The sequence below is a fragment of the Condylura cristata genome, unplaced genomic scaffold, assembly GCF_000260355.1.
Source record: "Condylura cristata isolate star-nosed mole 26May11 unplaced genomic scaffold, ConCri1.0 scaffold00001, whole genome shotgun sequence".
Taxonomy (NCBI): Eukaryota; Metazoa; Chordata; class Mammalia; order Eulipotyphla; family Talpidae; genus Condylura; species Condylura cristata.
Genome location: NW_004567102.1, coordinates 11,653,202 through 11,678,983, shown reverse-complemented (window position 1 = coordinate 11,678,983; position 25,782 = coordinate 11,653,202). Strand labels below are relative to the sequence as shown.

Genomic DNA, 25,782 nt, shown 5'->3' with positions numbered 1-25,782 from the left:
CATTCTCCTCTTCCCTTCTCTTCTCTCCCTGCCTATAATGACCCTGTCAGAGATCACCTTCTTGGGACACTGATTTCTAATTTTCAGCACTGAGAGTTTCAGAAGTCCCCAGGTATCTAAGTTTTCCTACTCACTAAACAAGGTTGATTATACTGACTCTTCTGTTAAATCTATCTTTTAAAGACTATTTAAATTCAATTGTTTTTAAACAGTTAAAAAGGAAGTCCTTATCAAAATAAAAAAAGCCCTAGAAAGAATCTGATAGTCTTAACTGGGAGTGGTGCCAGGTAATTTTATTCCTGGAATACTTTTGCATTTTTAAATGGAATGAAAATACTTATAAACTAACAATATCTGTACTATGTTGTTGTTGCTATTAATACTGCATAGGACGACTCTCTCTTTGACATTCTAGGTGTCTATCCATGACGAAAATTTAAAACACACCTCCTATGCAAACAGTACACTAAGGTGTATGTCCGTCTTGCCTCTCTTTTGGGTTAGTCCAGGAAGTTGAAGTCAGACTCCTGTTGTTAACGTTTTTCCCACAGTCCATTGCAAAAGAAAAGAAGGGTTACGAAAAGTCCTTCAACAACTGGAAAAGGGCGAAAGTATATACTTTCTGTGTATATATACATATACACATTAGGTACAAACTAAATATAGAACTAAAGTGAAAGATCACTCTTTGGAAAAGAAGGGAGAAAATAAAAGACTTCCTTTAGAGACAGGCTAGACATGGAAGTGTCTAAGAGAAGGATAAAGTGCAGTATTAAGTAGGAAATGGATTCTTCTGATCACTATTAGATATTAATTCTGCATCTTCTATTTCATATGGGAGGAAATTATAAAGACAAGTGTTGAAACCAAGACATTTATTTTTCTTGGCACACTGCCCCTCTTTTTTCATAAAAGCATTATAAAGCCAGAGCATCCAACTGACAGAAGTCCAGAGGTTAAGAAGCTAATCCATGGATGCTACCGGGAGTTTGAACAACAACATAACATGTTAGCCCCCCACCCCTCACAGGGTCCTTTATTTGTCAAAGCCAAGTATAAGGTGGACCTGAACTCTACTCTTCTTCTCAAGGTAGCTGTCAAATAGATGTGAAATTGATTTCACACACAGGATTTGTGCCTTTTTTCAATAAGAATTGTCACTAGCAATCTCCCCTAAAGAGATTACCTGCTCACAGTTTGCAGCTACAGCAAATTTCCCTGTTCAAATGATCTCAAAGAAGACAAGACTTTCCAGTAACTTCAGAAGTTACAACATAGCAGCATGACAGTAAAAGAAAAGTACTTCCAACAATCTGTCTTTGAGGATGGTGATAGCAGTTCTGAAAGACACAAGATGCCTACAGATAAGTCTAACCACAGTGTACGTAGTAAAGCAAGAGATCACACGTCACACATGTGCTCCACCCTATAGTTTTCCCACTGGTGGCACCTGGGGTCACTCACCCTGCTCACTGACAAGTCTCTGAGTCTCTCATAAGTTCTGGCTCCCTCACACTTCCAGAAACCACCACCTTGTTCTACCCCACTTCACCTCCCAACTTGTTTTACATAAAAGAGCCATATGGTCCTTAGGCATTTGAATAGCATGGTAACTTGAGACACATAGGCCTACTCAGCTGTGCTTTCTATTTCTCAAAGGATTGTAGTAAAATATTTAAGTGCAAGCACAGTGGATTCAGGCCTAAAACAGCCAAACATACACAGCCCAAGCCCTACTGGCCAACTGGCTCAAATCCATTTTGATTTAAAAGCAGCACTTTTTGCCAAGGGATCCAGAATCAAACTGAAGTTGGGTGGAAACTATTTCAATCTAGTTGAAGTAACTGCTGATAAGATTATTATTATTCTACATGACATCTGGCAAGTGGCTTTTCAATATCTTCCTTAATATCATTGTAATTTAATCATTAAAACAACTATATTGGATTTTAAAGCACCATTTGGTCACTCCTAATGAATCCCTTTTATGAAAATATTGTCTAAAGATCCAAAATAACATTCAATAGAGAGAATATGAAGTTAGTCTTTTAGGACACATTGACCCCAGTCCTTCACAGGGCTTTATTTGTGGAAACCAAACACATGCTGAACCTAAACTCTGTTCTTAGGACACATGTCACTTTAAAGACAAGCAACTTGTCCAACTTGATGGGGAGGAGAGAAATAGTATGGCTAAGAACAGAATTCGGTAGTGGCAATATTTCAGCATTCTTTTCTTGAAGAATCGATTTCTTCCACCTGTAAAGGATATGCTTTTTAGAAATATTTTAATCCTTTCACAAGAATGTTATGAAAACGATTTTGTAAAAATCGTAGACAACTGCATGAATCAAAGATTTCAGGCACTAAAACTAAATGAGAGGAAACAACCAAGGTCAAAGAAAAGTTCAGTACAAGCATGTGTCGTGGTCAAGAACACATATAGCTCTAGCTTTCATTCCTGTACTTACTAGTAACTGGTTGTAAGTAATGCCTTGAGGGAGTTCTTGTGCCTCTCTGTCCCTCCCGCATTCCTCATAATAATTTCACCAACCTCACAGGCTGCTAAGAGGAGTGGATGTGCTAAGCTCATTAGAACAATGCCTGGCACACAATACAGGTTCACAATAAATGGTAGGTAATAGTATTCAATCAAATAGGTACAAGAAAAACAAGAGAGCTAGGAAAAAGGTGGATCACACTTCCTGAACACATCAATGACCCATTCATTCATCCCCAAACCAAAGCCACCATGCAGTCAGCACTATAGAAGACAACTGGGATACACAGGGAAATAAAATATTTGCAAATTCAAAGCTTGATGAACAAACAACTGGGATCAGTGGTATGGGAGCCTTAGACCAAGTTTGTGGAAGTCATCAGGAGGGGCCTGACAGAAATTCCAGCTTCTTCTGAGTTTTGAAGAAAAGAGAAAAATTCTACTACTGTCCTCAACTCTCTCCTGGGCTGTGACCTGCAATGCTTTCCTAATGATAATCTTGCTTCTACCATTGCCTCCTTATCATCTAATCTTCACATAGTACCCAAAGTGATTTTCAAAAAACATGGGAACTACATATTGTCACTCTTGCTGACCATCCTTCAGTGGCACCACCCCACTGCACCTTACCAGCGTCTTCAAGACTCTCTTGCCTGCCTTTCTTTCTCATTCCCCTTGCTGCACTACAGGACCTGTGCATGTCACATTTCCACTTCCTGATAGTGTGTATGAGTTTCCCGCCTTCTGAAATGTTGTTCCTCACCTATCTTTAAAGATGTCCAGACCGCTAACTTTCCAACCAAAATTATCACTGTACCTAGATTGCTGTCCCATTACCTTATTTCATTTCCTCACAGCTCTTTTTACTATCTCAAATAATCTAGCATGTGTGGCTACTTGCCTATGTGTGGACTAGATAGATCACTAAAATGTAAGCTCCTTATGAGCAGGAACCATTTCTATCTGGTTGATTTACATTAGTACCCAGCCAGTGGTGCTGCGATCATATTTTTGAATGAGTACATAACAAGATGTCCACCTGAAGTTCAGAGGAATGTCCCAATCCACCCAACCCGAGGACTGAGCCAGTGTTTTTTAAGGTACAGTTCACCCACCCAGAGAATATTAGTTTAAAACACTGATTATACTGAACGGTGTCTCCCAATCTGATATCCCTATTCCACTCTACATTCTGAGTCAAGAGAAGTGGGCATCTGTCACAGACTAGGTGTTTCCTGGTACCCAGAGACAAGCACCAGATATCTGAAAGATAAAAAAAAAGGTACAGAGGAAGCAACTTCCTCAGGAAGCCGTGGGGAGGCCCTGGGTACTGAGGCAGAACAACAGCCACTAAAAGCTGCAACAGACTCTCAGATCAGTGCTCAACAATCAGTCCCTTAGTGGCTGGGACCTCTACTCTGGGAGTTGTGAGACACTAGCAGACGCACATACGCAACACTAAATGCTTAGGACTTCCTCTATTGAGAATTGTTCATTTCATTTCACTCTTCTGAGAGTCTCCTGGCCTTTTACGCTGGTCAGTAAAGAGAAGTAGTAGTGACGATAGCCCATGATCATTATCTACCATTTGGGGTAAGAGCTTGAGATATCAAAAGAGCCAAGCCAATGAGAAGTAGCTGGGCCCATTCTGTTAAAAACATCTTGAGCCAAAGGACCACAAGAACTAAGTCATAGACGGGGCATGTTGCAAAAGAGGTGCAAAATCTATCAGAGTTAGGTAAGGCTTATCAGTAGAATTTAAATTTAGTCATGCAATTATATAGATTTTTAAGCTGACACAGCTCTAAGTATTATACTGAAATGTGATTTCTGCCACTAATGTTTCACACCAGAGAACAAAGGCACCCTGGGAAATTGTGGGGGTAGGGAACAAAGGCACCCTGGGAAATTGTGGGGGTAGGGAACAAAGGCACCCTGGGAAATTGTGGGGGTAGGGAATGCTAATGCTATTATGAGAGAGTTATTCTGAAATTCTGATTTTGCACAGACTTCTTCTCATCTAAATATTCATTCATTCAATATTAATGAAATGCTACCACTATGCTAGATACAAAAGAAGATAAAGCCCTGTTTAAAAAAAAAAATTCCTCCAAGAATTTTCAACTTAGCAGAATAGAAAAAAAAAAAAAACAAGTACACAGACGCTAGTGAATAAGGCAATCTCAAGAGTAGATGGGCGGCCTCGAGATGAAGGGTGCTTCCTGAAGAAGACAGCATAGTGGTCTGGGAGGATGGGTGGGTCCTATCAGCAGAGATGACCATTGACAGAACAGCTTGAGTAAAGGGATACAGAGAGAAGAACATGTACCCCAGGAACAACAACACTGCAGTCTGGGGCAAAGGGCATGACGATGCCAGGTTGGGAAGGACAACTATCACTTCCATTAACTTCACTAAAAAGCAGGAGGTTTCTTCTGTCCTTCATATGACCTAAGACCCAATACTCTCATGTGAGTGCCCTAAATCATTTAAGTATGAAGTTAATCCCAAAAAGACAGAAATTAAATCTATTCAATTCTTTTGGAGCTGCTACTACTATGGATGTTCTCTCCTGCTACTAAGGATGTTCCACAACCTTGGTTGTGGGCCAATACTTGTATTATTTTAGTAACAACATGGAAGCAACTAGAGAATGGACATGGGCCAGGTGTGGGCAGAGGTGGTATGTGTGTGTGTGTGAGAGGCAGTCAGACACACAGAAAGAGAGACTTGGACAATTTGGAAAATATGAGAAAAGTTATTGTGGCTCTTTTAAAAATGAAAAGGCTGAGGCCTCTCTGGTGGCCCAAGGGTTAAGTCTCAGCACTATCACTGCTACAGCCTGAGTTTGATCCTGGCCAGGGAGCAGACTCACATGTTGCAGCAGGCCTCTCCTGTCTGCCCGCTACTGCCCTCAGCAGTGTACTTCTGTAGATCTGACTGTTATACTCCCCACTCTGTCTCTGGTGAATCCACTCACGCCTCCCCCCACCTCTGGCCTATATCCCAGTTCTCCTGTGCAAAAAAAAAAAAAAATTAAAACACTAACATAAATCAGTTTTCCTAGCACTATAATTCCAAATGCATAGCTAATATACTTAAATGAAAATTCCAGAAGGCTATCAGTTCTTAGAAAACACATTTTATAATTTCATTTTAGAGACATATTCTGTCAACAATTGTTGTTACTAAGATAATACCAGTATTGGCCCATAACCAAGGTTGTGGAACATCCTTAGTGGTAGGAGAGAACATCCATAGTAGTAGCAGCTCCAAAAGAATTGAAAGATTTAATTCAATTAATTAATTAACATTTTATAATTTCATTTTAGAGATATATTCAGTCAACAATTAATTAAATGTTATTTTTAAATGATTGTGATGAAATGGCATCACTAATATTGTATAAGAAGAAACATACCACCTGCTGTACCAGTCAAAAGCCCTAGCCTACTACTGACACTCAGTACAGCGGAGCCTCCAAAAAGGGAAGGGGTGAAGAGAGCTAAGTTTACGCAGGTGGCCACTCTCTTGATCTGCTCTTCTGACATTGACGTCCCCCATACCTCCTCAAAACCTCACTCTCTATATGCACTTCCGGGGCTGAGGGTATTGCTCAAATGCAGATCCTCTCATAATCTTTACCTGCCACTGGATTAATATCTAAGATACCTTCAAATGGTAAAACATCCTCTGGTTCTATTTTATGGTGTCATCTTTAGATTTAAGGAGAAAGACTTGAAAAAAGCATCTTCCTAATTGAATCTAACAAACACAGATTCCAAAGGCCATCTTAAAAGCATTAGTCGCTAACAAACTATCAGTAACAAACACTTAAGGAGTGGAATGAAAAAATCAAACATTTAAAGAACCCAGGAGTTGCCAAATCATAGAACATGTTTTTATTCTGTATTTTTATTAGCCATCATAAGCCCCCTACAAATAATATATAAACATGTTTATATTATATAGACTAATGTTTCTACACACACACAAAGAGAGAGAGAGGATAAAAATTACTATAAAGATCAAGCCTGGTTTCCATAGTGTAGCAGTTATCATGTTCGCCTCACACTATAAAGATAAAATGAACCTATGATGGACCTCATTCAATGATCTAAATTCCACTACTTTAAAAACATTGGCACCTATTGCTACAACCTTCAAATTATAAGTTAGTAGGAACTGCACCCTTGCATTATATCAAGGACGCATGTCTAGTGAACACTCTAACCTTTGATTCCTTCATATCAACACTAAGAGATTTATTTAGGCTAACACTTGGCTTTTCTTCACAAAGATCTAAGGCTCTTTCCTGATACCTATAGCCGGTTCTTTTCAATGGCTAGCTATTTCATTTTTAAATTTCTGTATTGCTTTCAAAGATACATATTGAGGCATATATTCAGACTTTTAATAATAAACACAAACCCACAGAAATCTACGTTAATATTCTAGAAAGAGTATTATTAATTTGGGCAGGAGAGAAGGAGCGGGAGGTCATTCAGTTTATAAACAATTGTGTTTACAAACCATTAAGAACACTCAAAACCTAACCACTATAGACAAAAACCTAACCGTTAGAAAAGATTCATGTTGAGAGTTTATTTTAGATTTTGTTTGTTTTCCCTGTATTCTAGTCCACCTCTGCCAACAATAACAATTGGATAACATGTAGACTTCCTTTCAGCTCTCAAAACTTGCATATTAAAGAGCTCTGATGATTAACACACTTTCTTGTCACCGTGACCTAAAACAATCAGACTAGTTCTAAAAATGAGGTATGTTTTTGCACAAGTGGGACAGGAAGAAAAGAGTTGAGAGTCTGAATGCTCCAAACGTGAATGATTAGTGTGTAATGCAATGCTGATGTTCATTTTTAAGAGAGGTAAGGTAAGCAGCGTAGGAAAATGCATAAAGAGAACTGTCACGTGAGGCACTGAGATAAATGTGAATCAGAAGTTTATTCTGTATGTCCATGAACTGCCCACTGACCTGGCCTTACAACCTCCAATCAAGGCTTCTTGATAGCCCTAGGCAATGTTCAAGAAAATTTAGTGACATAACCATACGTGTAAGCAATGTAAGCTTCAAACTGAAAGGGTAACACTAATTTTCTAATAGTGAGGGTGTGATGTTAGCCTCTGCACCACCTGGACAAAATATAGAAACTTGAAACAAACATTCTCCCAGAGAGCAGAGATACTACACTTCTGCCAGCGTGCAGACTGACAACACTGCAGAATATTATTGCATCAGTAGGAACTTCCCCCAAATTGTATCCCAAAGTTAGTTAATATGGAACTGTTTTTTGTTCTTTTATATATATATATATATATATATATATATATATATATATATGAAGGTCGGTATCTTCATGTCTTGAGTCTTTAATAATAAGCCATTTCACAGCTCCAGGAGTTTTGAAGTGAACACATCTCATCTGGTAGCCCCTCACCCCCAGCTTGCCAGAATCTATGCAAGTGAAACCTAGGAGTCTGTCTTACCTGTAATCTGACTCTGTCCTTGTGGATTAAAAGGACTTGGTGCAGAGTTCAGGGAGGGCCGTGGGTTCTGAGGCGGGACACCTACTCTCATACTGGGATGAGGAATGCGCCCTAAATCACTGAGGCGGTCAGAGAACAAACTAGGTTTAGAGTCATCAAGCTTCTGTCTGTGCCCTGGAAACAGCAAATCATAAAATAAAAGCATATTAATTAGCTGAACAATTGACCATGCTAAATAGATATGTGAACATACATACTGGGGACTTATGCCAAGGAATTATCAATACTGATATTTATAATGCTGTGTCTATATAGAGCCTCCCATTTCATATTGCTTTACAATCATCTGGTGGCACGCGGTCTTAGTTCTGTTCTATAAATGCGGAGTTGGGGACCCGGAGACTGATGCAGAGTTAACCGCTAATAGAGAGGCCGGAAGCTAGTGCATAAGAGGAACTCTCTAGGAGCTTCCTCTAGCCCGCTTGGTGAGGATGGGAAAGAGGAATGTGTCCTGGGATGTGTTTGCTTCTTTCACGAAGGAGAAAACCTCCTGTGAAAGTGTTATCTATCCCAAAGTTGGGGCAGAAACAGAGACAAACATGTTTGTTAAAGGGAAATTCCCAGGATGACCATGGGGAATTTTGTATTTTTTATGCTACAACTACACCTTTCAGAAATGCCCCCCTCCATTTAAGAGGGGAGGAAAACGTGGAAATACAGGCAAAGAATCTTAATATTTTGTGATACGTCAAAGACTGAAAGCACACAATAGGCTTTTGGAGAGAATGCATTCTTATTTTAAATTTAGCACTGTGGTTTTATAAGAGATATTGGAAAATACCCTTTGGGTTACCATGTGAGTGTGAGAATCTATTATTTAAAACAAAACAAAACAAAAATCTTTCTTTCTTTTCTATTTAAGTGTAAAATCTAAGGAAATTCTAGATATTAAAGAAATATGCAAATTAAAATATGACCAAGACATTTTTCAAATAATCAAATCATTCTTAGCAAATTGCATAGTGTTGTCCGATGCAAGAATAACAGGGAAACATCTCAGTCTCTTTGTAATGCTGACTATGTGTAAATCCATAAAACAAATACAGGGATGGCTAATGTGAAAACAGAAATATATTGTAGGCTTCTTCTCCATTCTGCAAAGCTGAGACCCTAGGACTCTGTCTCAACATTTTCACAAGATGTTAAATGACTGAAGTTACTCAAAGAAGAGCCACTGAGATGACTGGAATAAGAATGTGTATTTTAAAGAAAAATTCAGGAAATTAGGATTATTTTCCAAGAAAGAAATAAAAAAAAAAGTCTTGAAAGGAGAATCATCAAAAGGCCTTCTCTAATGGGGAGCTACATTCTATCAATGGTAAGAACACCTCATCTTCCCGAACAAGAGGAATGGACCAGGATAGGGTTAAGCTGAACATTAGAATTCCCCAACTATAAGTTGTCTTCATAAGACAAATTCCTTATTTTATTTGCCCCAAAATGTATTTTCCTGTCTCCCTTTTCATTGCCTACCCAGCCCAAAGAAAACAGACAGGAAGCCAAGGCTTGGTAATATGAGTGTAGCTGTCTCCAAAGCCAAGCATGTTTCAACTAGGTCCATTAACTGAAATGCACCCACCACCCTATTTCCTGCCAGTGCAAGTTTTTTTGGGCATCTGCTCGAACAGAGGGACTAACACTAGGAGAAAAATGATCAGGAAAAGCTAAGGAAACTCACTGTTTGTCTATGGTTGTTTTCCCAACCACTTATGACTTTATTCAGATTACAAATAGATTTCAGAACTCTAAAGGACCTTGAGAGGTTACACAAAACAGCTCCTAACCTCAGCAAAGAAGGTGTCCACAGATGAAGTGAGTCGGGCTTTCTGAGGACAGACAACAGCCTGTGGCCCTCAGCCACTGACCAGCTTCCCCAGACTAGGGTGTTAGCCCAGTTCACAAAGGTTCCCACTCATCATGTTGCACCTCAGTGTTGGCATTCTAGCTTTCTCCTCCCAGCTGCTACGGAGGACTAAAACACCCAGATCCAAAGAGTGAGACCCAAGAAATGGGCTTTGTAAGGTGCTACGGCCAGTTCTCAACGCAAGCAGCAGCAGCAAGGATTCAATTACAAAGTTAATAGCTCACCCATTACCCTAGACAAACTTCCATCCATACAACTTGCTGAGTCTAACCAGTTTCATTAATTGGGGAATTATGGAGTATTTATCACAGTTAGGTCCATGAATTCCATTCCATATCCAAAAAAAAATAAAAGTACTAGTGTAGTGTTGGTTCAGCTGTAAACATTAACAAGAAAACTTAAGGAATTGTCCCTGGAAGTTATTTTTTTAACAGGCCTTATTTTTGGAATGGCGTATTCCCTGGGGGTTGACAGAAAGATGACATGATCTTGCGTGGTTCCTCTCTACACTAGGACTTCATGTGGGTCATGGGTCACAAGAAAATTTAATAAGCTTTGCCTCTGCTTCTACAGCCTTTTCATTAGGTTTTCACATAGACCGTATGAGATGTGAGCTCAGTATGTAGATGTGTAAGAACACTATTTCCTCTAAGCCCAGGGCTTCAGAAGAGTACTAGAAGGTTGTAGGCCTAAGTAAAGGGCTTCAAGTAGCACTAATAATTGTGTAAAACTTAGGAGCAGGTGAAATTTCATGAGACTCAGTGACCTTTTGGGAAGTATCTTCAAAAACAAGCTGCTCAGTATCTCCAAATACCCTACAGTAATTCAGGGAACTAACTGTGGGTGTGTATACAAAAAACATCCGCATTTTTTCCTTGTAGCTGTCTGTCCCTTCATTGCCACCACGACAACCACAACAAAATTCTTATAGTACAATGACGAACAAAAGCTGAACAGGTTCTTCATCTTTCAACCATGACAAATACTTGCTACCACTAAACCACATCAGGGTAACACTTGAATGAATGATAGGAAGAAAAACGTACTTAAATGCTCAGCACCCAAGCAAACGCTTCAGAAATTGAGAACATCAAACAGAGAAGGAACACTGACTTAATTCAAGGACAGGGTTCTGCTGTAGTGTAGGAAGAGCAAAGCCTCATCCAAAGGCCAATCAGCAGACTCCCAAGCAGGAGGAACATAAAAGGAATAGTAGATTCTTCAACTATATGGTGATAGCTGGAAACTAGACTTCTGTGGTAAATATAATACAGTACATACAGATGTGGATTTTATCAAATCTATACCTGAAACCTATCCAATTCGTTATAAACCATATGACATATATATCTACTTCAGTAGTAAAATATGACTTAGAAAAGAAAAAAGAATGGAAGATTCTTGTGTTCTATGCAACCTTTATCGAAGTGGAAGCCAGGATACTCTTCCCTAGCTATGCCTTTTCTCCTGAGCAATGGCTCTTCCACCCTAGAGGGAGAGGAAAAGTACAAATGTCCAGTTCCCACATAAGCTCAGTCTTATCAGATTCTCTGGAAGTGGATCCTGGGGAGAGTTATTCTTTTAGTACTCACCCATGATCCCATGTGCAGCCAAGGTTGAGAACTACTGTCCAAGATGATTTCACAGCCCCATGTACATAGTCCCTTCACACTTGTGACTTCCTCATTTCTAGGGTAAGCCCTGACCTCGCTTCTGAGTTCCATTGTTTTACTGCCTGCTTGAAATCTCCCTTGAGAGGTCGCAAAGGTTTCTTCAACATGGTACATTCAAGACAGAAGTATTATGCTTTTTAAAAAAAATAAACTACTCCCTCCTCCATTCTCAGGAGATGGCACCAGTCCCCCGATTGCTTAAGCCCAAAACTTAGATATTTTCTTTAACTTCTTCTTATTTCATATTCCCAGTCTATTGTATTTTATTAATTCCATCTTGGATGTCTATCCTGGCTTATTCTGTTTTCTCATTTTCACCAGCACAAAACTAGACTGGGTCCCATCCTCTCTCTGGTCATCTGTCACTGCTTCTTTTTAGTTTCCCATCACAGGACTTCTTTCTATTTCTGAAATCTTGCCCCACACCAGCCATTCTTCATATGATCTGCTCCTTCCCACCCCATGCCTCTAATAGTGAACCCCACTTCCTAGGAAAGGTTTTGCCTGCTTTATCTGATAGCAAATTCCTTCCCTCACGAGTACTCCTCCATTTAATCCCTTAACAGCTGTCACCAAAATCTGTAATTATGTGTGCTTGTTTCTCCCCTGCTAGACCTAACTTCCATAAGAATATGTGCTCTGTCTTATTTACAACTGTATTCTCACAACCTTCTTCAGTGCCTGCCATCCAGTAGAAGCTCAATAAATATTTATGCAATAAATGAATGAATGTTTTCCTCTTTTAGATAAATGCCTCGGTGGAGAGAAAATTTTCTAGCAAAGGATATCATAGCACAACATTATCTTTCTAAAAAATGTTAGTCTCATCTTATTTGACAATTTAGTGAATCCTGTAGGCAAAGCCTTTCTTTCAGACAAGTATAAAATGCAACTTCCTAAAAATTTTTCCTGAAGGACATTCATTTAAGTGAAAGCCATCTGCTTTCACTATAATTCTTAAGTATTGTTGCAAGTGACTAGAGCCAGAGAACTGAAAAAGATAATAGTAATCATTTACATTCTAAATTTTAGACCAATGTGTTTCTGTTGGAAGATCCTCCATCCCTGAGAGAGGAAATCTCTCCCTAAAATTCCAGTTAATGGCAGAATTAGAACTCAAGTCCAACTGACAACAAAATTATTTTAGATTATAAGAATGCAACATCAGGGCCCTCGCTGGCAGCGCAGCGGGTTAAAGCACAGTACTAAGAAGCTAAAACCACTTCAGCACGAGTTTGATCCCCACCCTGGAGGTGACCCACATGGTGTGGCAGACCTGCCCTGACCCTCCCAGTGCTCGCCTCAGTAGTGTACTTTGTCGATCTGCCTGTTCTGCTCCCCACTATGTCTCTGGTGAAGCCTCTCACAGCCCCTGCACCTCTGGCCTGCACCCCAGTTCTGTATGCATAAATAAACAAATCTTTAAAAAAAAAAAAAAAGAATGCAACATCAGTCTTTCAGGGAAAGCTTTGACCAAAAGTAAATTTTAAATGGGAAAAAAAGTAGTTTTCAGAACAAGTGAATTTCAAAATCTGAGTGTGTTTGGTTGAGTTTGCAATAAAGTCAGCAGCACAAAGCTTGAGCAAAAGGTCACAGCATTCACACATCTGTCACACAAAGATGCATGAGGAGCTGTAAACTCCCTCAGCAGTGGCCTACCTAACTGTCCCATTCTTCCCCACCCAGTTTGTCTAGTCCATGACACAACTCACCACAGTGAAAGTAATACTGCCACTTAGAACTTCTGCTAAAAAATCATGCATCTAAAACTGGTATTTGAAGACTCTGACACTGGTATGTAAACTACAAAGATGTGACCCTATTTTCACAAAAGTTAACTAAGAACTGCCTAACAATTTTATAAAACTTCATGTGCCACAGCCAGACCCTCACTCTCTACACTGCATTCTCATGATGCACTTGGCTAGGGCATTTCGCCTACAGGATTCCCACACACCCCTGCAAATGAACCATCTGCTGAGACCAGCCACTCACACTGCCACCCTCATGAGAAAAGGTGGGTCGTTTGCCGATCACTAAGAGATGGTGTCTGGCAGCTCATCTTCTTGCAGTTGTATTGTGAGTCAAGTTTACACATCACTTCTTTTATTAGGCCGCTGCTTGTATCCTGGGTATCATAAAGATACCATTTTTAAGTAAAGTTAAAAGGCAAATCTCAGTAGAACATCTATAAGGAACATAAATAATGAGATGTCTGGCCCTCCCTGGTGGCGCAGCAGGCTAAAGCACAGCACTGGGAATCTTAAGCCATTTCCGAATGAGTTCGATCCCCGCCTGCCCCAGAGGAGATCCACATGGCGAGGCAGACCTCTACTGACCTGCCCACTGCAGTGTACTTCGTCGATCTACCTGTTCTGCTCCCTACTCTGTCCCTGGTGAATCCTCTCACCCTCCGCATCTCTGGCCTATAACCCCAGTTCTGTATCAATCAATAAATAAATCTTAAAAAAAAAAAAATGAGCTGTCTTTGCCCTCAAGCAATCCAGTCTAATGGGAAGAAAGGGGAGCAATATAATATAAATGAAAAGGACCGTGATGACGATCATCATTAAAACACTATGATTTGGGGCAACGAGTTAGTTAAGGCGCAGCACTATGAAGCTAGCCGCAGCCACTGCAGCATGGGTTCGATCCCAGGCCAGCAAGGTGACCCACAAGGCCTGGCAGACCTCTCCTGTCCCACCCACTGCTCCCCTCAGTAGTGTACTTCATTGATCTGCCTGTTATGCTCCCCACTCTGTCTCTGGTGATTCTTCCCAAACCACCACCCCTGCACCTTTGGCCTGTACCCCACAGCTCTTGTATGCATAAATAAATAAATAAATATTTTTAAAAGTGCTATGATTTAGGTTCAAATGAAGAAATATGAATATGGACAAAATAGTAAGTAAATAGTACTCTGTGATATGTCAAAATATGTCCTTATACTTTTCAGAAGTAGCAACTAATATATTTATGGGTTGATCACCATGAGGATTTGCTATAAAAACTTAAAGCAAAATAACAGATGAAGCAAACATGGCAAAATGTTGTTATCAAAAAAAAAAAAACATGATGATGGCATGGGAATTTGTTAAATATCACTCTGGTTGTATGTTTGAAATGTTGTCATAATAAAAAAAATAACTTAAAAGTAACAAAGTGCTAGGAAAAACGGGGGAACAATTAATGTTGAGTAAAATGAAAGAAGAAACCCTTATTGATGACAACATTAGAGGCTGAGCAGAATTTTGTAATCACAGAAAGAAAGAGGAAAGTCAGCCAGAGAACAGGTAACAGAAACATGAAAATAAATATCTTGTGCGATGAGTTGGTATTACGCATAGGTGATATTAATCTAATGAGAAGTATGATACACCTCAAGTCACTTGATATCTTTAGTTTCATAAGTACCCATTAACTCTTTTAAACTATGCAATATATATGGAAATCCTCCCTTTTGAGACAGATCTGTTCATATTCTGACCAATAAAACAACACTCTGGTGAGCCATAAGCCTCTTCAGCCACACATTCAGGCTCCCCAGGAAGGAAGGAGTGGCTGGGAAGTCAGCTAACTGTGCTGACCCCGAGTGAGCATAGAGTGAGATCTGGTCTCAGGGTCAAGCCTCACAAGACAGCCACTGAAGAAGGCTGTGGTGCTTGGTATTGAAAGAAGAAAGAAGAAAACTAGCATCAGAATTACCTTTTTTTTTTCCAGAGTAAATGGGTTATACACCAATAGAACTGGTATTCTGCAGTTCTGGAGGAAAAAATGATGCCTTCAGTTCTCATCATTACACCCTCAAATGAGGTACATTACAGAATGCTTGCAGGGAGCAGAGGGTTATGGAACAGGTTCACTCATTTCAAAGTCATAATTCAATTCCAGATGGAATTACTTGTGATTCTATTACTAAGGAGGCCTCTTAGGAGAATGATCATCCTTATCATCTTAAGGATGGTATCTTAAGAGAATTCTGTTTAGACGCTTTCCAGCAAAAAGCACTACACCAGGGAAGATTACACAGACTCAGGTGAGTTCTTAGGTAAGTCAAGCAAAATTCTGATCCCAATACTTTAAAATGATGACAGCTCTAGATTAAAAACCCCAATTTTCTGAATTCCTTCAGATGTGTAAAAATGCAAATGCTATTGGAAAAGTGAAACTTTTCTGTTTACCTTCAGAAGACTCCATTTCATTGGTGGACATGGAAGTCTACAATCAAAGACCTGCACTCCTGTAATGCTTGTAATGTTTACTTAAGCCCTTAGCTCCTCCCTGACACATCCCGCCCCTACCACCGCCACTATAAACAGTTCCAATCAGTTCTTCCTCTAATTTCCTTGCTTCCATTAATGTTACTATATTTTAGTCTCCCAGGTTCAAAATCCAGCTTAGGTGTTAGATCTTTGCCACCTGCCCTGTCTGCACCCTCTCATCCAATTACATTTCTACAAGAGCAGGGCTCTTCTTTCAATTCCCATGAGAGCAAGTGATAACCTCTCACTGTGGCTAACAGACCAGAGTGGTAGGCTGGTATGTTTAAAGGGGCATCAGCGAGTTGTATAACCACAGGAAGGGGTTTTAATAACATTCTCTTGACCTACCAAATGGCAGGGTTAGTTTCCAAATTTCTGAAGTCTTTTCAGCCCCTGAATCATAATGGTCGTGTTACTTACCTGCTCAAAATCTATTAGTTAAATAGGTCCCCTGAATTCAGCCAACAAGAACATGGGAAATATAGTCATACTTGTCACGCTCATCTCTAATGGCTACAGCTGTTCTTCTCCCAGCCTGAGCTGTCCTTACATACTTTCCCAAGAGGCCCTGTCTTTGCCCAAGCTGTCTCCTGCACTCTGAACACCCTCTCCCCATCACCTCCATTTAGCCAAGTCCTTTCCCAGTCTCAATCTCGTCATCAAACTGGATGGTATGTACTGTCTCTTGGGCCCTGGTTTCTATCTCATCAAGCTGGAAGCAATTCTGTCTGTTTTTTGTCTACTACATGTGGAGACACTTATGTGTTTAGGGATTCAGTGAGCATTAACTTACTTGAGTCACTAAGTTGATATAAAATACTTAGACCAATTTTTAAACTCTATTTTAATTCTCCTGAATTTGATGATGAAGAATGGGTATCATGCCTTATGACCAGCCCTTAAGCCCAGGTACAGCGTAGTCACACATCAAATGAATTAACAGATAAGAACATGGATCAATTTAGAATTATCACTCCTTTTGTGCAGTAAAAGGCAGAGCAGGGAGTGGGGGAGGGGAAAGTTGGTTATTGGGAAATATTTCCCACAGTAAAACTGATGAGTCTATAATCTTTGCTGGGAAAGGCTGCTGAGTCATCTTTTTTCCTAAGAGTACACTGTCTGGTTCAGGTCAAAAATTATTTCTGGACTAGAATAATGAAATGAACCAAGAAACTGTCTTCATGTTTAAGGCCCCTAGCCCTGCTGGCCACTAGAACTAACAACCATACACTGTGACGTGTGCATGGAGGCCAGAGCTCACACAGGACAGCCGGTGAGAGGAGACAGCCCCACAGCAACGCTAGTGTGTGGTTTCAGACAGAGGACCACAGATCATAAACAAATCTCCTTCCAGGAGATTCTTCTCTGATGGCATTTCAAAAATGAACTAACAGAGCTTTTCTCTAAGGGCCCTTCTTAACACATAAACCAATTTCTAAAGGAAAAGAACATGCATAATCACTACCACATATCTTCAAGAGCCCCCTTTCAACCCTTGAACAGAGTCAGGCACGTATAATTCAGAGTCTATCAAGGAAGAAGGGAGGAAGAACAATTTCACCCAAGAGTAGTCTGAAGTCTTCCAGTCTCTCGGGTAAAAACATAATTATGGGAAGAAAAACATAATCTACTCAAGAGACATAATTACATAGCTAAGCCATAGACTCCATAGAAATATTCTAGGAACTCCAGTTTATAGGAAAAAAATTAAGCTAAATTTGCTTGCTTTTAATAATAAAAGGCTCCAGTTGAGATCAGCAACTAAAACGTTCACCCTTCCAAACGAATATGTAGTCATTTTTAGATGCAATTAGAAAGATGAAAAAGACAATTGAAGAAGAGCTGCTTTCAAAATTTAAACTTCTAAAGCTTAAAGAATCCTAGATCTTTCAATAAACAGGCAAAAGGACAGGACAACTTATGAAATGCAAATTCCTTTAAAATGTTTAGATTTTTAAACAGCAGCAAAGCATAACTAACAAAGAATAACGTATCTTGAAGAAAGGACAAGGCCAAGAGTCAGACCCCAGGGAATAAACCCTAGTAAACACACATGCTCACAGTAGAGTCCCTTTTAATTCATAGGAATAACGAACTAAAAACACTTGGGACATCTCAAGTAAAAGAAATCCATGGGAGGTAAGAGCGGCATAAAAGCATTAAAAAGTTAAAGACCCTCTGAAAACAATGGAAACATACAAGAGAAGATGGAATACTTTTTGAAGACAAGGTTAAAGAGAGCTACCACGGAGCCTCCTGGCTTTTCTGCAGCCCTTCTCCCATACCTTGGGATTCTTCACCAAATCCTCTAGGACTTTCTTCTAGTTCTAACCCTGAAATCTTTGACTTGTCTATTATTTCCAAGGTAGCTTTTCTGTTTTTTTTTTTTCCCTTCTTCTTTATCCAAAGTAAAACTTCATGAATTAGAATTTTTCAGAGCAGAAAGGAATATAGGTTACACTCGATCAGCTTTTTTATTTTAGAAAAAGAACCGGTGCCCAGAAAAATACTATGACTTGCTTGAAGTCAGACGCAGGCAGTGGCAACGGAAAGCAACGGCTTGCCCTGCCTCAGCTCGCTATATTAGGCTGCCAGACAAGGAAAAAAGAAGAAGAAACATTGAGGAAAAGAGACCTAGCAAGAACAGAATAAGAAAAAGCAGAGCAGCCTGATCCAGAGACTTTATTACATGACACATGGTCTTTCCGACCCCATTTTACCACAACACATGTTCGGCCACTACTTACAACCCAGCATCCACAACCATGTTGGGCCATCTGAATCTGCAACTGTCCTGTTTCAGAGAACAAAACAAAAGTTCTCTTTCTGTCTATATTTTATTCCTCATACTTAGTAAACCCTGAGTGTTTTAGATCTGAAAATATGCTCCTTGCTTCTTTTTACTAAAGTATGTTCACACCCACCCAGTTCTTTGTGTTAATAACACTCTTAACCCTGAGATGTAAAGATTTTTTTAATGTTAAAACACTGTAAGCAATGTAAATGGTAGTTCCCATAGTTGAACAAAAAGCATCATTGTTTATTTGCCAATAATCCATCCAAACATGGACATCATTATTCTTCAAAGGGTCCAGTGACAACCAGCCCACAAACTGTCACGCAACTCCTGGATCCCGGCTGAATCGCCTTAACACGGAATCTTCTCTGTTTCTCTTTCATGATGATGGTTCTGGGTATGTGTTGTGTGACTTCCTGTGTGTTTTAAGTAAAGGAGAAACACTACATAGAAATAATTGAAAAGTGCCAAGCGCTCCTCTCTTGACATTTGCTGCTACAACAGCAAAACATCTTTTCCAACTTTCCCATTTCGGGAACAGGAAGAAAACGTTAAAAAGTAATAACCAAGGAAAAAGTCAGCCAGCTCCCGCAGCCTGGTCTTGCTGTGCTGCATGGCAGTGGAGATCATAGAGAAAGAAAAAAGAAAAAGACAGAAGAAAAAAAGGGGGTGAGGGGAGATTTCTTGCTTAAACTGGATTTAGTCCAGCTGGCAAGAGGTGGTTTTCTTAACGCTTGCGAAACTTGATTACTTTTTTAAAGGAATGAAGAAGAAGGAGATGTAAACACAACCATTAAAATAGATTTAAGTACTTAGTTTTAATCTAGTCTAAGGCCTCTCCAATTGTCTGCTGCTCTGCAATTCTCTGCTTGCTAGACATTACCACCGTGCCTGTCAGCGTCTCCTCAGCAGCAAATGCTGTCAGCTGAGTTCTGTGGTTACCCTCTCAGGTCAGGCAGGGAAGGAGCAGCAGCTTAAGTAATAATGGATGGATGTCTGTTCTGTGCTGTGTCTGTCAGAAGTCTGTTTTACTACATTAAAGGACTATTGTGTTTACATCTATACAACAGATCTTAAACAGATTGTTTAAACATGATTTAACAGGAGATGTCTTTGAAATACCACCCCCCAACAAAACTTAGATGGATCAGGAACTGAAAAATGTCTTCAACAATATGTAAGGGGGAAAAAAATTCTCTTTAAGCTATAAGGGTAACATAACGTAAACTCCAAAATAAAACAGTTACAAGTTAAAAACAAAGAATTCCCTCCTATCAACACCCTTTTCCTGTGGAACAGCATTTAGCCACCTATCCATCCGTTCTTCCTTAATGCTGCTGCACAATTTACTGTAGTCCTGATAGACAGATAATTGCTTTATTCAGCCATGTGTAATGAAGAGAGGCTATTGTGTTAATCCCAGTATTCTTATCTTCTGTGAACTCTGAATAAGGAACTGAAAACTCTACCTCTTCATGCTGAGACTACTGGAGTTTACTCACATTCAGATCTGCTAAAGTGTTCTTACATTCCATTCTGTCACTAAAGGTGCCAAGTATTTTGAGTAGGATCAAGTTATTGTTATATAAAAGAGATTCTAACGTAGTGTTAAAAGGAGTTAGAGGATAGCAAGTTTTACCATTTTTTTCCCAAGGCACAGCAGATTAGAAAAGTGCATTCTTTTCAAACCAAAGGAAGCAAGTTGGTATTCATTATTCAGAGCTCATCATCACTCCTACCTCAATTAAAAAACACAACTGAGACAAAAAATCAAGCCTTAACTTTCAAAAGCAAATATAGTGTTAAGTTTTATGGATTTCTGTCTTCATGCTGAATTATTTAACGCATAATGGCAGTGAGAGCTTTACTTTTGACCATATGAAATTATATATATATATATATATATATATATATATATACACACACATGTGGGGGGGTGGGTGTACACACACACACACACATATGAGGGAGAGGGAGAGTTCAATGAAAGTAACAGCAGTACACCTATGAGAGTTCCCTCTCTTGCCAGGTAATTAGGTGCCATGCTGTCAAGCCCTGCAGGTGAGGGATGATCCCCATACATCTTCCCATGAAATATGGGACTTACATCCATCAGCCTAACATGTTCAAAAATCTGTGAAGCCCACTGGAAACGAAGAGCTGTGGTCTGGAAAAGTGGGCTGACTAACGAAGGAATGCCATCATTTCTTTCTTCCTTTTCTGGATCCTATCTCTTTTGTAGAACTGTTGCTAAGAATGTTCACAGAAATTATATTCTTTTTGTTCCAAAGATAAGAACTGAGATGCAATATTAAAACTCTTTCAGAGTAGAACTGATGACCAACACAAAGTAAAATGATAACACACAACTAGAAGACATAGGTTCTGCTACTAATGGCAAACTGTGAACTCCACAGGCACAGCATTTTCTCCTCTGCAAAATAGCAGACTACCTAATTGTAAGACTCAATGGTGCTGTGGGTATCCCACTTATCACTGTGTATTTTATGTACACACATACACATATATGCACAATGAATTTCATGGAATAATTGAAAGACCAAGTTACTGAGTGACTGAAAAGAGGAATCCTGTTTCCATATGTCAGCCTAACTATTCAAGGAGTGGAAAACCTGGAAATCTATTTCCAGCTTTACTACTAACTTGGCTATGGAGCTGAAGGCAAATAATCTATCATCTCTATGACTCAACTTCTTCCTATGACTCAACTTCCTCCTTTGTTGAATGAGGATCAAAGTGTCTGCATCACAGGTATATCATCAGGATGAAATGTAATAGATGTGAAAACCACTACACAAATATAATATTCATTTGTTAATTAAAATTTCCTAAGCACTTATTATGGACCATGAAATCTGCTAAACTGGGGGAGGCAGTTACTATAAACAAATATTTACAGCAACGTAATAAACAACATAATTGACATCTAAACAGACAACCAAAGAGAACCCAAACAATAAATGTTTAACATCCAAGAGCTTCCAAGAACGTCTCTTAGAAAAGATGGCATTATGGAAACTTAAAGGTTCAGTGAAATTCAGTCAAACAAATGTGGGTAGGGGGAAAGACATTCTAAACAGAAAAACAGCAGGTTCCCAACAGCAGGTTCCCAACAGGGAGGTTTTAAAAAGAAGAAAAGAAAAAAAATGGTAAAGAGTGAAGCAATTTGGCATGGCTGGAATTCAGCCATAGGTGTGGGTGTGAGGCATTAGAGACACTGAAGGGCCTTGTCCACTGTGCCATAAGGTCTAAACTTCATCCTGTAACCCCTGAGGTATTTTAAGTAAGGGAATGTTGTGAGCTGATGTAGCATAGGATCATCCTTTGACTTACAGGGGAAAACATATCTAGTGGGAGTGCCATTACAGGCATGAAAACAGTGAGGAAATTATATGATAGCCCAGGAGGAAAACACTGAGAGTATGAGTTAAGCTGGGTTTGAGAGAATGTATTTGAGACCTAGGACAGAAATACACAATACTTAGATGTAAGTCAGCAGAGAAGATGTCTCAGGTTTCTGGGTTGGTCAAGTTGGTGAACTAACAAAACTGGAGAGAATCCATATTGGGGTAGGAAGTTTGGTTGAGTGGAGGTGAGGATACGGTATTGGGGCAGGTCACTGTGGAGTACCAGAAGGGCATCTCTATCTGACCAGAAAGCAAACTAGAAATCTGAGTCTCAAATTTAGAAGAGGATAGAGATGCATTTTCACTAGTCACAGGAATAGCAGCTATTGGTGTGACGTGGTCACGCAGGGAATGGGTATAAAATGAGAGGAAGAATGCATCTAGAAAGGAACCTGAGGAAGTACTCCTCCTGCAGGACACAAGCGGTGGAGCAGAGTCATGCTGGGGCAGCACTGATGCTGTTCGCTATTCCGCTGCTCCGACACTGCTCTGTGGGCCCAAAACTGCTGGGCTAGGGAGCAGCGCCTTCTTCTGGGGTCAAGAACAGAGTTAATTTGTTTCAATGGTAAAGGGTAACTCCCTCCACTCATCTGTGCCTTGCCTGTCCCCAGGTGACCTCATCAATTCCAATGGCTTCAAGCTTCCATAACTATCAAAAATACGATTTCAGACTCAGAGGTGGAGTTGCTTCTTGGGCCTCTTTGTAATAAAAATCCCAGTGCTGGTGGTTATTAAAAAAAAAAAAAAAAAGCACGATGTCTTCTGAGTTCAGTTTGATCATGTTATTTTGGCCTATAAGCCCTCCCACTGAGCTCTGTACCTGTCACTTGGCCAGGCCAGGATGTCTGCAAAATTTGTTCTCCTCTAAATATTACCCTGGAAAAGCCAAGGTCAGAGTCAGCATCAAAGATTTGAGCAATAGAAAACATGAACCGAAAGCAAAAATCACTAAAATTAACCATCTTCCCCAGCATATATGGTGAGAGAAGTTCCTTCCTGAATCCCAGGGAACAGTGAATCTGAACACTTCTTATGGTACCATTTGCATTCCAATAAGCTTAAGAAAGTTGTAGACACAAAATGAAGTTAACTCAATCCCTCTTCTCCACCCTCCGTCTGTAGTCTCACTTGCCTTATTCATCTGAAAGTAACAAGTCCTGGAAAAGGTGCATGGGGACAGCAGAGAAGAATCGGACTTTATGGATGGAGATGTGGCAGGCGACCAACGCAAACGGTACAAGTGACAACACTTACTGACTTATAAAATATATAAAAGAACTTTGCAAAGAAAGTCTGAGCCGCCAAGTTGGTCTAAATGTTTTTAGGTGTTTTCCTTTTCCCAACAGGAAAACAGAACCTCAGAAGTCATTGCATTCTATAGCAATTTAGATTCTTCCTTAAAATATACACACGCACACACACACACAATTATCACCACTCCTGATTTAGTAGAAGGTTTATTTTATATAAATTCAAAAATTAAGCTCTAGACTGGTTATAATTTTCTGTACCAGTTCAAAGTGTCAATTTTTATTCCTTAATACTACTCTAGAAACAACTTCAATGTGCGAATACACACTCTTAAAGGGAATTTAATGGTCTGATCCAGTTTGTCCAGTTCAACAGCTGCAGTGTACAAAATATTATCGCACTACAGCAGAGGAGGTTGACCATTACAAAACAAAACAAAACAAAACAAAATGACAGAATCGTTAAAGTACTAGAGAATGCAGCACTTGAATTCACCCTGAATATGGAATAGGTTCCAAAATAATAGAGAAGAGAACCTAAGACAGTCAGGGACATAGAAACTAACCGAGGCAACACTCTGAGACACTCAGTACCATCTGTTAGTCACCTGTAAAGGGAGCCAGGAGTTTGGGAAGAGACTTGGTATTAGCCTGCTGAAAAATCACCGGTCATGCACCTATAATTTAATAGTCAATAAGGTCTGACAATGAGTTTAATTGTTGCTATTCAAAAATCCAGCTCAAATGCCTACACATCAATAAAGTCTTCATTCTACATAAAGAAGTAAAACTGCTCCTGGTGGATCTCCCTGGTACTGCAAGGGTTAAGCTTCAGCACCATCAAGCTAACTCCAGCCACTGCATCTAAAGGCCAGAGGTTGGGGGTGAGGGAGGGCAGGTGAGAGCATTCCCTAGGGGAAGCAGAACAGGCAGATCTACTGAAACACAGTGCTGAGGGGAAGCAGCGGGCAAGGCAGGGGAGGTCTGCTGTGCCCTGTGGGTCAGCTCCCTGGCCAGAGTTGAACTCATGTCAAAGTAACTGCAATAGCTTGACAGCACCGGGCCTTTAACCCCTTGTGGCACTAGGAAAGCCCAAATAAAATAAATCTTTCTAGCTGCAGCCACTTCTGTGCAACTTTGATCCCCAGCCCCAGAGGTGACCCACATGGTGCATCAGACTTCTCCTGACCTGCCCGCTTCTCCCCTTAGCAGTGTAGTTCATTGATCTGCCTGTCCTACTCCCCACTGTCTCTGGTGAAGCCTCTCACCACCCCTGCACCTCTGGCTTGTACCCCAGTTCTGTATGCATAAATAAACAAAATCTTAAAAAATAAATAAATAAATCTTGAAAGAAAAAAAAGAAGTAAAACTGCTCCTTCATGCCACTGTAGACACCCTGTTCTTATCCCCTTTCACATTTCTATCACTATGTCACACGATCACAGTTACTGATGTATATCTTCTTCCCTTAGTAAACTGGGTTTCTCCCTAGTTCACATATGTGATGAGGCCTCCTCTGAACTCCCAGTCCTTTTTAAAAGCATATGTGGTAAGTACTCTGTTGCTTGTTGAGTAAATACATGAAGGACTCTGGAATTGGGGTAGTATGTGTTAGCAACTAACTACAAAACACCTAAGAAGTGGAAGGCAACCGTAAGGTATTTTCAAGATTTTAATCATAGGATCTAACCTTCTTCCTCTAAGATAGGAAATGAAAAGCCATCTTCAACATATATTATTCCCTCACGGAGAGCATGGCCCTCAAGCAGATATTTTAACTTCCCAGTCTTACCACAAGTGAGACTAAGTCAAACAGTTTTGATAATATTCCAGGCTCATTAACAGAAGTGAAAAATTACCAACTTTTGTTTCTATTCCTTGTACAGCAAAAACTAAACAGAAAGACTACTTTCCTGCAAAAGACAAAAACCACCACATCTACTTAAACGCTTACACACATGTACACATAGTATAAAATATCATGGGTAATCCTGAATCTATTCACTAACTTAGTTCTTCCCCAAGTGTTCTCCAGCCACAATAGAAACTGTTCTCCCTTTCGTTCTGACACAGTCAACTCTGGGGCACACTAGCACTGTGGCAAGTACTTTCGGGGGGAAAGTTCTGTCACTGGTGGGGGAGGGGCACCTGGGTCTGTGTCCAGGGTCTTGGCAGACAAAATGCAACTAGTTTGACCCTAAAGTGTGTTTTTAGTGTTAGCAACTCATATGTTTCATTAGAAAGAGCTCTTTTTCTTTGCTTCTTACACATGTCCAGCAACAGCAGGGCACAGGTAAATCTGACAGTGTTGGGGTGCTGCAGCTCAGTCGCCCTCATCCTGAGAATCTCATCCCAGCTGACTGTGGGGTGTTCACGAAAAAGGCAAGCTGTGCTGGAGGAAGAAAATTTGACGTTCATCCTCAGACATATGTAACTCCTTT

The 25,782-nt window shown here is 40.0% G+C and overlaps 1 protein-coding gene across 1 annotated transcript in view; it reads right to left on the bottom strand.

The window, feature by feature from the left end:
- LOC101637734 (runt-related transcription factor 2) overlaps positions 1-25,782 on the bottom strand; it is a 110,184-nt gene that overhangs the window by 44,018 nt on the left and 40,384 nt on the right. Inside the window, exon 3 of the mRNA XM_012725195.1 lies at positions 8,008-8,181. Coding sequence (XP_012580649.1) covers positions 8,008-8,181 — 174 coding nt within the window. The remainder of the gene's footprint in view (positions 1-8,007; positions 8,182-25,782) is intronic.